At 49.8% G+C, this 13,411-nt stretch overlaps 1 protein-coding gene across 5 annotated transcripts; it reads right to left on the bottom strand.

Moving 5' to 3' along the window:
* Positions 1-1,343: 1,343 nt before the first annotated feature.
* LOC309522909 (uncharacterized protein) lies at positions 1,344-6,857 on the bottom strand. 5 transcript variants are annotated; one of them, XR_014215178.1, is made up of 7 exons: positions 6,714-6,857; positions 6,069-6,161; positions 5,639-5,791; positions 4,911-5,009; positions 3,617-4,024; positions 2,170-2,277; positions 1,611-1,748 (listed from the first exon to the last, which is right to left on the bottom strand). XR_014215178.1 is itself a non-coding variant. In XM_082206616.1 (7 exons), exons 1-6 carry the CDS (start codon positions 6,726-6,728, stop codon positions 2,190-2,192), a joined length of 867 nt encoding a protein of 288 aa, XP_082062742.1. In that variant the 5' UTR covers positions 6,729-6,857; the 3' UTR covers positions 1,611-1,748; positions 2,170-2,189. The 5 variants fall into 5 exon arrangements, 4 of the variants coding, with proteins under 4 accessions (XP_082062741.1, XP_082062740.1, XP_082062743.1 ...); XM_082206616.1 differs by having other exon boundaries at positions 3,606-4,024; XM_082206615.1 differs by lacking the exon at positions 2,170-2,277 and having other exon boundaries at positions 1,344-1,748; positions 5,639-5,788.
* Between the last annotated feature and the right edge of the window lie 6,554 nt (positions 6,858-13,411).

Below are 13,411 nucleotides of genomic sequence, written 5' to 3' on the forward strand. Positions count from 1 at the left end.
GGCTCACTTCTTGGCCTTTTCTCTCTGAGATGTCCCACAAGGCAGAGTTTTCTTCGAGACAGGCTCCCTCCCCAGGAGCCTGGCTTCGCATGCAGGGGAAGCCCCTGACTCACTGAGGGTTTGAGACCCATTGGCTCCCCTCACCCGATTTAGCCAGCCAATCGAAGCTGCTCCCAGGATTGTGGCCGCTGTCGCCTGCTGATGGCGTCTGGAAACCACAAGTGAGAGTTGGCTGCAGGTGGAGACCAAAGGTGCACAAACGACCCCAGAAGGATCACAACATGACCCCCCCCAAAGAGCTACCACCCCTCCCTTACCACCCCATCATTATCTGAAGGGTTGCAGGCACCCCACCCATTGGGCTATGTAAAGCTGTCATGTGAGCGCGCTCACACACACACAAACTAAGATCCTTGTTTTGTCTAGCTCTGTCCTTGCTGTCAAAAGCTGCCTTGGGTTTTGGCTACGGCTCTTTCCTCCGTCTTCCCTGGAGATTGAACTGGTGGCCTTCTGTGTACATAGCAAATGTTCCACTACTGAGCTAGGTCTCGCTTACGGAGAGCCAGAAGTTGCTTCCCAGAAGCTTCCAGGTTCATCCCAACTGGCTGCGAGGTGACACTCCCCCCGAAAGTCTTGTTCACTCGAACAGTAGCACTGTGTACGCAACGGCCTAAGTAGATCCCTGATGGATCAGGACAAGGAAACATTCGCCCAGCATCCTGGCCTTGCCTTACAAATCCGCAAGGCTCTCCACCTGCGATCCCAGCAACTGGTATTTAGGAGCTTGCTGCCTCCAGCAGTGGAGGAGGGAGAGCAAGGGTGCGTTTCAGCCTTGAAGGGAGAGATGCCAAGAGGCACAGGTGAGTCAGGCTGGTGAAGGAGCCAGGATGTCTCCCCTTTCACCCGGTCTCCCAGCACTAGAAGAGGTATGAAGAGGGAGAGGCAGGCGCACCGGCAGAGTCTCAGGTTGGCTGGGAAGGCCCCATGGGAGAAGGAGACGATGGGCAGCTGTGCGAAGTGGCCACCTTTAGTCCCTGCCTCCTTGGGGCAAGATCGGCCGAGAAGAATTGCTGGGCTCATTGGGCCTGGCGCCCTTGAGCAAGCTGTTTCTTCTAATAAACAGTTCACTTACTCCGCGCAGTTTATTGCTGGCTGGCTCCTTGAGCACACATCCTCCTCCCGTGCTGTGAAAATCCTAAATCACTCCCCACAGTACCTCCCCAAAGGGGCGGAGGCCAGGTCTGTACACTGGAAGTATAAAAAGGGTTACAATTGCAGGGTCATCCCAGCCAATGCTCCAACCACCCGTGGTGCCCATGTGGCGATGTGAAACGACTCTCATGTTTTAGTTCTGTGTTGTGAGCCAAGAAGAAAGCGGGAATTTTAATGGAAATGGTTGGCTTCTGCAAAATACCCTGCAACACACCCCAACCGGGCCCCCAAGGTCTGAGTCACATTGACTGGGGGTGGATGCGACCGCGGTACTGGGCAATCCACCGCCCCAGTCGCCTGGCCAGCGGCCTCCCCACTTGTGCCCCGCTGCTGGTACTGGGTTGTGGTGGAGGCTGCGGCGACGGTGCTTTCCTGAAGATCTTCCGGACCCAGGAGACCAGGAATTGGAGGCTGAGGCGTGAGGGGGTCGTGCGGGGCTCTGAGGGGGTGTTGTGACTCTCCTTGACGGAGGGGCGACTCCCAGCAGAAGGGCACTGCTGGGGACTTGTTCTTCCTCCTTCCGTCTCTAGCCTGACCTGCGAGGAAAGCAAACAAGTTACCTCCAGCCCAAGGGATTCTGGGAAACTGCTTACTATTCAGACGGTCCTGCGTAGGGTAACTGTGCCCCCAAAGGAGCAGGTGCACAGCCTGGGGGTCATTTTGGACTCTCAGCTGTCCATGGAGGCGCAGGTCAATTCTGTGTCCAGGGCTACTAGCTCCATCTGAGACCCTCCCTGCCTGCTCCCTGTCTCGCCAGAGTGGTCCATGCCCTGGTTACTTCCCACTTGGACTACTGCAATGCGCTCTCCCTGGGGCTGCCTTTGAAGGTGGCTTGGAAACAACTAACCTCGAATGCGGCAGCTAGACTACTGACTGGGACCACATAACATCGGTCCTGAAAGACCTCCACTGGCTCCCAGTACATTTCCAAGCACAATTCAAAGGTCTGGTGCTGACCTTTAAAGCCCTGAACGGCCTCAGCCCTGTATATCCGAAGCAGCACCTCCCCATCGTTCAGCCCAGCCACTGAGGTCCAGCTCCGAGGGTCTTCTGCTGGTTCCCTCCCTGCGAGAAGTGAGGTTACAGGGAACCAGGCTCAGAGCCTTCTCGGTAGTGGCACCCAGTCCGTCAGATGTCAAGGAAATAAACATCTACCTGACTTTCAGAAGATAGCTGAAGGCAGTTTAATGTTTTACATTTTTTATGTTTTCATATGTCTTGGGAACCACCCACTCAGATGGGCGGCCTCTACATAATCAATTATTCCGATGCCTGGCTTGAGGTCCGGAGGGCCTATGGCTGGGCTGCCCACAGACAGGGCTGGATGCTGAAGAACTGCAGAGGCCTCCTTATTGTGGAGGGTTGCAGGGGCTTCCCCTCCCTGTGCCAGCTGCGACCTCGCCAGCCAGCGCAGAGCAGTGGGCACCTGTCCGCTTTTGAGAGAGCCAAGAGGGTGGTGGGAGGCTCCACCTGAGGAGCCCCTCCCCGAGGGAGACCCCCGAGGAGGCAGGCCCAGAGCCAAGGGACTGATGGTGGGACACGGAGGAGGAGAGGTCAGAGGAATGAGAGGAGGAGCTGGACGCTGACGGGGCAGCAGGGTTTAGGGAGCAGGGAGAGCCTGCGACAGGGAGCAATTCAGAAGAGTCTCCTTTTCCGGCTGCCCCAAGCTCCCCTGCCCTGGGTCTCTGAGGATGCACAGAGAAATGGAAAGGGGTTGACTGTGCGCAGATACAGTTTGAGATTGCTAGGGAAACATCTGGGAGAGGAGGAGCCTTAGAGAGTTGGAAGGCAGGGACCTTCAGTCCTGGCAATGGCTCCACAGGGGCAAGACCACCTGGGAAGGCTTGCTGAGACCACTAGGCCGAGTTGTCTGTTCATTTCCCTGAATGAAGAGTCCGTTTCACTGACAACAGAGCCTTGCTTGCCTGCACCTGACCCCAGGGCTCTGGAAGGAGCTGCAGGGAGCAGGAGATCTCTGAGGATCCACACAGCTCAGGTGTGGCGAACTAACAGCTGCTCCCACAAGGCAGCTGCACACCTGAGGGCGACCTTGCACCTCCTCGTCCCCTGCAAAGCCACAAGCCCTGCTGCAGACCTCTCCCAGCGCCCCTTTTTCCCAGGGAGAGACCCAGATTTACAGAAGCCGCCCCGGTTTTCTATGTGATCCCAGAATGTCCCGCTTTTCCTCAGGACGTCCTGTTTTCATTGGGGAAATGCCGAGTTTTTCAGCGCTCTTTATATATGCTGGAAGCTGTCTAGAGTGTCTGGGGCAACCCAGTTAGATGTACAGGGTATAATAATAAAATTATTATTATTGAATAATACGTCCCTATTTCCATTGGATTAAATTAGGAGGGTATGCTTGCTGGGCCCTGCTCAGAATTTGAACTCACATCGCGCCCACCTGCTCTGGGTTGGGGGGCAGGGAGCGCTGGTCTTGCAGCCGCGGCTTCAGCCCCCCTTCTGTGGCCTGCTCCTTCTCCGGGGCCCCTCGGTTTTTCCTCTTTTGAGGGCACTTCCTGCTCACACTGGCCGCTGGCAGGGGCGAAGGGGGGCTGTGGGGGGCTCCCTGCCCCTTGGTGGGGGGGATCTTCTTCCTGCCCGCTCGGGGGGCCCCACTCTCTCTGTCCTCGGGGCGCCCAGGGGGCTGGTAGCGGGGGAACTCCTCGTAGGTCCGGTAGCAGGGGAAGTAGCCTGTGGAGGCGCAGGAGTCGCCCAGGAGCGTTTCCTCGTCATCGGCCAGGTAGTAAGCCTCGTGATCCGCTGTGGCCCTTGCAAGTTGGTCTGCCTTAGCATTGTCATAAGGAAGGACCTTGAATTTTTCAGAGAAGAAAGAAAACAAGGCTGCAATCTAATGAAGTGAAACTGAATCGCGCTGGAGTGTTAGATCTGTAGGATTGCAGGGTTGGTTTGGGTGAATTGAGACCCTCCAAGACTCCCTATTTTCCCAGGACACTCCCAGATTTACAGAAGCTGTCCCGGTTCCTGATTTGCTCCCAGAATAGAACGCCCCGCTTTTCCTGAGGTTTCATGATTTTTGACCTGGCAATATATTGCAAATCATGAGCTGCGTGTTCGTGTGCTGTGCAAAAATCCTAACATGGGGAAAACCGTGAAGCCAGCCAAGGGCTCTATACAGCTGCAACTTTATTTCAGACATCGAGATATAGGGGGACACCGCGGTGTTTAGCTGGTGATATATCACGATGTTGAAAAGCGTATCTTGCCTGCAACCCCTGGAGATTGGGGCATGCGCATCCGTGTCTCTGCATTAATGGGTGGATGGGTGGAAACCATCATTGCCAAGCAAGAAGTGAAATCATGCTCCATTGTTTGACCTTGTAAGTAACAACCCTGTACTATCCTAGCTCTCAGCCCCCCCCCTACTGTGGAGTGGTGGGTTGTGTTTCTATTCAAATTTCAGCCCTTATTCCTAAATCTGTCCCTTTGGCCATCCAGATGTTGCGAAACTACAACTCCCAGCGAGCATGCAGTGACTACGGGAGTTGCAGTTCAGTCCAGCCACATCTGGAGGGCCACATCTTCAGCCCAGTCCCATTCCATAGAAATTTGCACACTCTTTTCTTGGGAGTTGTGTTCAAGGGCCACCCACTCCAACTTAGGGCCACCCAATCCTGCCATCTCGCCAATTCTGGTGGCAGGCAGTTCCTAGGACTCAATTACTACATGCTTCTGACCTCTTTGACTCTGGGCTCCGGGGGGTCTTCTTTGTTGTTGTTGTCAGGTGGGGGCCACAGCTGCTCTTGTAGTAACCCCTTTTCTTCCTTTTCCTGCAGCTGTGGGACAAATTCCAAACAAAAATAGCAATATGAAGAAGTCTGAAGAACAGTGTTATAAGAATTCTAAGGTCTCAGATATAAAAGACCTGTTCATAAATGTACAAGGCAAACAAAAACATAAGTATATAAACCACGTGTCTGAAATAGTAGAGGGGAGCAATCCTGAAACCATTTTGACTCTCTCGGGGACCTCAAATATTCCTCTGCAGTGAGGAAGGAAATGAGAAAGCCTCCCCATTGTCTTTTTGCTCACAAATCCTGTCTTAAGGGCATATTTGTGCATTAATAGGGTGAGCCTGTGATCTGGATTCAGGAACTGAGTATTACAAAATACTTTGCCATTACAAAAAAATGGCCAGGCTGCCCAGGCGATGCAATCAGGGACCATTAACAGGTATCCTGACAGACAAGATGTCTGCTGTACGCCTCCTGTAATGTGTGTCCTTGAGGGGGTCTTGGGCTACAGGGTGGGCAATTTTAAAAGTCTACATAAGGGCTTGCACACCAATGTTCTGCGTTCTCCTTCCTCCCTGTGTGGGGAGTGTGAGGACCTTGTTGCAACAGTTGTGGGGTTGATATGCCCCCCTCCCCTTCTGCCAATTGCCCCTCAGGCTGCTGCCACCTACCCATCGAAAATCCAGCAAATCTGTGCCCTGTGGTCTGGGGGCCTCCTTCTTGCCCTCGCCTTCTCCCTCCAGGGGGCTGCCCGGGTCTTCCTTGGGCTCTTCCTCCTTGCCAGCCGCTTTGTCACGAGGTTCTTGGCCCTCAGATGCTGACTGCTGGCAGAGACAGGACCCCCGAGGGGGTGGGCGGGGTGGGGGGCAGTGAAGAAAAAGAGAGCAGCCCAGAATGAGACAGGCAGGAACCCAGAAGCCAAACCCTCCTGCCTGCAATGATTCGCTTGCCAGGGAAGCCCTCAAGCCCTGGCGCCATGGGGGGCTGATCCATCAGGATGAGTGGGGCAGCAAGCACAGCCTGCCCTCAGCAGCCCCCTGCCTGCCTGCCCCCTTGCTCGCGACCGGTCCAGAAGGTGGCCCTCCTCTCTCTGCCACGTACCTCTTTGATGTCTTCAGAGCCCCCCAGGGTTTCTAAGCTCAGGGACCTCCTCCTGCACACATCCTCGGAATCCCCAATATCTGTTTCGGGGAACTGTGGAGGAAGAGGGAGAAGGGTGAGGGGAGAGAATGAGTGGCATCTGCCACACAAGCAGGGCTCTGCCCCAAGGAAGCTACAGCAGGAGGCTGACAAGAGGGAGGGTGTCAGCATGAGGAAGAGGCAAAAGCCTTTCCAGGAATGTAATCCTGGGCTCTGGCTTGTATCTGACACCAGCCATGCTCAGAGTAGACCCATTGAAATGAATGAGAAGGAATAACTCTGGCCCATGACTCTGAATGGGTCTACGCTGGGTGGAAGCTAATGGGATCGAAGCCACACGGAACAAGGGGGTTTCCAGAAAGAATGCTTGTAGCAGAGGGAGAAAGAGAATGCTTATTATACATTTAGTAATTCATGTGTCATAAGCAGCTCATTCCCAAATATAAAGACAAGTAACACAAACATTAAAATGCAAAAGATGAACATTTTTTAAAACACATTAAAACATTTAAACTCAAGGCACCCATAACTGAAACAAGAGAATAAAATAAGGACTCAAAACACTCTTAGCAACTTCCCATTAGCAATAGAGACTGGTCCCCTCACCAGTTTCCCAGCCATTGATCTTCAGGTTTTGCTCCGGCTTTCTCGCTGTCCCCAGATTTTCCGATTCTGTCCCAGCCCAACTAGCCACTCACAGGCTGCTGACCCAAGGCTGGCTGGGTGGGGGGCACTCAACTGCACAGTGAGGCTGGGATTCTGAGCCAATGTCATAGACAGGTTCCGACCAGTCCACTTCCTCTAAGGGGGAGGGGGGGACGGACACCTGTTTCCCCTTAGGGTGAGCGCTTAACACAGCACCCCAGAGAAAAAGAAGAAGAAAAGCGGGGAGATCTTTTAGTTCTGTAGCATGAAAGAATGTGTGCCAGGAGTTTTCTTTCCCCTGCCCTCCTCCATTCCAGCCCCCTTTCCTTTTGTGGACTGTCTTATCACTGGTACTTATAGAATCATAGAGTTGGAAGGGACCCAAGGGTCATCTAGCCCAACCCCCGGCAATGAGGAATCTCAGCTAGTTCATTCATAACAGATGGCCATCACATAACAGAGGCCGCCACCTTCCTAGCTAGTCCATTCTCCACTCTCAAACAGCTCTTTCTGTCAGAAAGTTCTTCCCGATGTTTGGTTGGAATCTCCTTTCTGGTAACTTGAAGTCATGGGTTCGAGTCCTACTCTCCAGAGCGGGAGAAAACAAGCTTGTTCCCTCTTCCATGTGACAGCCCTCGAGATATTGGAAGATGGCTCTCAGTTTCTCCAGGCTAAACAAACCCAGCTCCCTCAACCATTCCTCATAAGGCTTGGTTTCCAGACCTCAGAATAGGGCTTGATCTTGTAAGTCACTGGTGTTAGTAGCAATAAAGGTAATGAGGCATCAGGCATAAGCCTGCATTTTATTAATGTTTGATCAGGACTTGTATATTAAAGAGAGCTTAAAGATTTTCAAAAGTTTCAAGCCAGAAGACCAGCAGTTTACAACCTTGGTAATGTTTATTCTTCTAGACAAGGGCCCCTTTGATTGATAGCAGAAAACAATTCTCAAAGTCGTAAAAGCTGAAATTACAGGAAACTGACCCTACATGTTACAGAAGATAAAAAAGGCAGAGATAAACATAATTAATAGTTGGTAAATAGTAAAATAATATCAATGTGCCTCCCAGTAAATGACCCAGATCTTCTTTCTAAGGTTAAAAGGCCAAGACCAAATGGGGAAGCATCTAGCTAGCAAGTCTTTTTGTCTAATGGGAAAAGCAGCTGGCTGAAGGAGGGGTTGTAAACTGGAGAGGCTTCTTTTGAAGCTGTTTTTTTACTGAGTTCCTTTTTACTTTACAAAGGCCTTATTCCTTTTAAAAGGCTACCTATGTTATGTATTAAATATATTGTCTTAAATGTAATTATGCAAAGGATTTAAGAAATGCTAGATTTCATATAGTTCTAAGAGTTGTATTTTGAAATTAAGTCAGCCACCAGTCTTGCCCCCCCTTGCTAGACAAGAGACGCCGTCCTGAGCAGTCCTGATTTATTAGTTGTCAAACATTTGTTTAGAAACCTTCAAATGAAGGAGATCTTTCAATGTTGATGTGAAACTCAAGATCCTTGACATATGTTTAAGATAAAAATTTAAGATTAACCATTTGTTTTAGAAGGCAAAAGGGCAAGGAGGGCAAGAGGTGAGCTGGTAATTAAGATTCCTTGTTGAGACACATGTAAGATATATTACTACTTATTTGTCATTTATAGATGTAACAATATATAGCTGTTTGTGTTCCATATAAGGACAGGAGGATGTGGGTGTATCTTTTAGGATTGGGTATAGCAATCAGCCAATAGGAAATCCAACTAGGCTGATTGGACAGAGGCAGCCACAGGAGGAGCAAAGGGGGCTGGATTAAGGGAATATAAGGGCTGGCCATAATGGCAGGAGCCAGGCCAGAGCTTGGTAACCATATACCACTGTGCCTCTCATTTATTTGTCTGACAAATAAATAATTATTTTAATTTCTCTATTGCTGCGTTGAATATTTCATTCCAGCTAAGCGTTAACCACAAGCAGGGTGCTACATTTTATGGTGCCTGCGACTCGGATAAGTGGTCTGCTGGAACGCAGCCCCTTCGCCCTACTGGGCAGGGTACAAGAGAGAGGATCTCTAAACTGCTTACCCAGCGCGCACTGGAAAGTTTTTTTCCAGGGGAACGCAGAAGTCTCATCTGTCTGATACCCTGCTCACTGGCGGCGACGGACCGGGGGGAAACGGAACCAACCAAGGGTAAGTGCACAAAGGGATTTTTGGCCCTCCAATTAATTGGGAGGAAGAGAAGTCTTGATCAAACTTCTGCGTCTCAGTAAGTGGGAACTGAGTACGCTAGGTGGTTGGGTATATCAGATGGTGGTCTGGTGGGGGAAAAGGGAAGAATGGGAGGTAGTGTGTGGTGAAGTATCTAGCGCATTGTATGTGTGAGAAAGTACAGAGCAATCTGTAGCTGACCTGAGTGTGGAGTGGGTAGTACTTCGGTTCTCAGTAAGGCGACTTCACTGAGCAAGGAAACTCACGAAGTGTGTGTGTGAGTGACTGAGTGGATACTTCACAGGGCCATACAATGGGAGTTGGGGGTTCAAAGGGGGGAAATACACCTCTTGAATGCATGTTAAGTAATTTTAAGAAAGCCTTCTCAGGGGCATATGGAGTCAAAATGACGCCAGAGCGCCTGAGAACGTTATGTGAATTAGAGTGGCCGAAGCAAAATACTGAATGGCCATCTCAAGGAACCTTTGATATAAATTTAGTAAGCAAACTTTGGTCTAACATCGCCAAAGAAACTGGAGGATGCCCAGAACAATTTTCATATATAGATTCCTGGCTGAGCACATTAAATAAAAATCCTCCATGGATAAGGGAATGCAAAGTCCAACGATGCAAATTATTGGCTGTAAAAGCCGAAGCCAGGAAAGGAATCTTGCCAAATAAACTCAAACCCATTTTTGAGGGACCAGAGGAAGAGCTGCTTCCACCTCCACCCTATGCTCCACATCGAAGGGAGCCTAATCCAAACACTCCACCAGTTGTAACCCCAAGGCAAGAAAGTGGAATGAATAATGGGGCTGGAGCCACAGAACTTGATTCCTTGATAGATTATGATAAATATCTTCAGGAGGCATTGGAGGCCTATAATAAAGCCCAAGCAGAAGTGGTTATTCCATCTGTGAGTCCCAGTAGAACTCCATCTACAGTCTCTTTTAGTGGAACAACTGATTGCCTACCCCAAACCCCTGTACATCCAAGTCCTAGAGAATTATTACAGAAGTTACAGGGAGACCTTAATCGGTCAGCAAGCAATACAGCCAGGCGTATAAGGCTGCTAAAAGAACGCCTTGGGACAAATACCATCCCCTATGATTTGAGGCCCCTAGAGCAAAGCGAAGAGAAAGATCACGTACTAGCCCCTCTCAGAAGAGTATTTGATGCACTTGAGGAGCCTGTGCTGGTTAACGGGCAACCCGGACGACGGCCACCTCGAACTTCGACCCTTCAGTACATTCCATTCACAACTACGGATCTGATGAATTGGAAAACACACACCCCATCTTTCGCAGAAAAACCTCAGGCTATGATGGACTTGGTGACTTCAATAATAAATACTCATAGTCCTACTTGGACAGATTGCCGCCAGCTCCTGAATACTCTGTTCACCACTGAGGAAAGGAGAGACATAATTGAAAAGGCACAGATATATTTGCGTGAGCAGGCCAGAGTGGGAAATGTTTTTAATATTGACCGTCATCTCCAAGACAACTTTCCCTTGGAAGATCCTAATTGGGATCCAAACAATGCAATTCATCTGGCCAGGCTTACCACCTACCGCCAGACGCTTGTGCAAGGTATCCGCAGGGCATGCCAGAAGCCCACTAATATGTCTAAAGTCTCAGAAGTAGAACAGAAATCAAATGAGAGTCCAGGAGACTTTTTAGAGAGGCTGCAGGAAGCCTATCGTATATGGACTCCTTTTGACCCTGAAGCCCCTGAAAACAGCAGAATGATTACTGCTACATTTGTGGCCCAGTGCGCTTCCGACATTCGTAAGAAAATTCAGAAATCAGAAGGATGGGAAGGGATGCTGATGAGCCAAATTATGGCCATTGCACGCCGAGTTTATCGGAATAGGGATGAGGCTGAGAAGCAAGAGAAGAAGAAGTGGCAGAAGGAAAAGATGGTAATGCTGGCCACAGCAGTGAAGCAAGACTACCGCCCCTTAAATGGAGGAAGAGGGCGGGGAAGGAATCCACCACTGGGAAGGAATCAATGTGCAAATTGCAAGAAGGAGGGTCATTGGAAGCGGGAGTGTCCTGAACCCCTGAGGTTGGAAGAAGTACGCCCAGGCCCAGGCCCAGGCCCAGGCTCCGGCCCAAGAAACCAGGGACGGGGACGGGGAATGATCCGAGATGGAAGATATCAGAGACCTGGACAAGGACAGAGTAGAGACAATTTCATTGGACTGGCAGAGGAGGATTTTACCCAAGACTAGGAACGACCGGACTCCATAAAGTTAGGCTTCCAGGAGCCCACGGTCACGATTCAATTAGGAAGCCATTTAATAGACTTTATGATTGATACTGGGGCTGAATACTCAGTACTCCCAGAACTATTGCAGAAAAAGGCATCCAAAAGTGTAGTCATTAAAAGTGCCACTGGTCAGTCAGCTAAGAGGTCTTTCCTCCAACCTTTGGAATGCCAGATTGGGGGGCATCGTTTAACCCATCAGTTTTTGTATATACCTGAGTGTCCAATACCTCTCTTAGGTAGAGATATGCTGTCCAAATTGCAGGCCCAAATCACCTTCACTCCTCGAGGTCCAGAAATGAAACTGCCATCAAAGGCAGCAGGAATAATTTCCCTCTCAGTACCTAAGGAACAATCATGGCGCCTAATGTCAGCCCTGCAAGTCCAACCCACATTGGAAACAGAGTTAAACAAGCTCCTCCGAACCCTACAGGTGCCACCAGGAGTATGGGCCGAAAATAGCCCACCAGGAATGGCCAAGAATATAGCTCCAATTGTAGTAACCTTAAAACCTATGGCTACCCCTGTATCTGTAAAGCAATATCCTTTACCCCGGCGAGCAGCAGAGGGCATCCAAAAACATTTGGACCGCCTATTAAAATATGGTCTGCTTAAACCCTGCCAATCAGAATGGAACACACCCCTTTTGCCTGTTCGAAAACCTGGGACAGATGAATACAGGCCAGTGCAGGACTTGAGGCTCGTAAACCAGGCTATCGAGACCTTGCACCCAAATGTACCAAACCCATACACCCTGCTGAGTTTGATCCCACCAGAAGCAACATTTTTTACTGTATTGGACTTGAAAGATGCATTCTTCTGTTGCCGGCTGGCACCACAGAGCCAACCTATATTTGCCTTCCAGTGGGAAGACCCTTTGACAGGAACAAAAGGCCAGCTAACCTGGACGAGATTGCCCCAGGGATTCAAAAATTCCCCAACTTTATTTGGCACTGCCTTGGCGAAGGATCTAACAAGTTACCCCTCAATACCTGGAGAAAAGGTGGTTCTGCAATATGTAGATGACCTTATACTAGCAGCAAAGGATTTTGATACCTGTAAAGAAGGTACAGAGGAACTGCTCCACTTGCTCTGGCAAGCTGGCTATCGAGTTTCCCAGAAAAAGGCACAGTTATGTTTAGAAAAGGTCAAATATTTGGGCTTTGACATCTCACACCAACAACGAGCACTGAGACCAGAGAGGAAAGAAGCTATTTGCCTTATCAAGGAACCTACCACAAGGAAACAACTCAGAGGATTCTTGGGAACAGCAGGGTTTTGTAGACTATGGATACCTGATTTCAGCAGTCTGGCCAAGCCCTTACATGAAAGCACTCGAGGTGCAGAAAAGGACCCATTCGTATGGGGACCTGAGCAGCAACAAGCTTTTTTAGTTATCAAACAACGACTTATGGAGGCCCCAGCCCTTGGACTGCCTAATTCAGAAAAACCCTTTCAGCTGTATGTACATGAACAGAATGGGATTGCAGCGGCAGTCCTGACCCAGAGATTAGGAAGTTGGAACCGTCCAGTAGCTTATTTGTCAAAACAATTGGACTCAGTAGCAAAAGGATGGCCTCCATGCCTAAGGGCAGTAGCGGCCACTGCCAGCCTTGTCAAAGAAGCTGATAAATTTACCTTCGGCCAGACGATGTATGTGAATGTACCTCATGCTGTTCTGACACTCATGGAATATAAGGGTAGTTATTGGCTAACGAACCCAAGGATGGCTAGGTACCAAGGCCTATTGTGTGAAAATCCCAGGATTCATCTACGAGTAGTGAATATGCTCAATCCAGCGACTTTGCTGCCCCTACCAGAGGTAGATGATGAAGAATCACATGATTGTCTCCAAATAATGGATGAAGTTTATTCCAGTAGACCTGATCTGAAAGATGAACCATTGAAAAATCCAGATGTTGTATATTATACTGATGGTAGCAGTTACCTGCATGAAGGTGCCAGACGAGCAGGATATGCTGTGGTCACCAATGAGGAAGTTGTGGAAGCTGAAGCTTTGCCTGCTGGCACCTCGGCACAAAAAGCTGAACTTATAGGTTTAACTAGAGCTCTGCAATTGGCAGCCGGATGTAAGGCAAACATCTATACTGATTCTAAATATGCCTTCTTAACCCTGCATGCACATGGTGCTCTATGGAAAGAAAGAGGTCTAATAGGAGCCCACGGGAAGGC

This window comes from Podarcis vaucheri (assembly GCF_965113315.1).
Source record: "Podarcis vaucheri genome assembly, chromosome: 18".
Taxonomy (NCBI): domain Eukaryota; kingdom Metazoa; phylum Chordata; class Lepidosauria; order Squamata; family Lacertidae; genus Podarcis; species Podarcis vaucheri.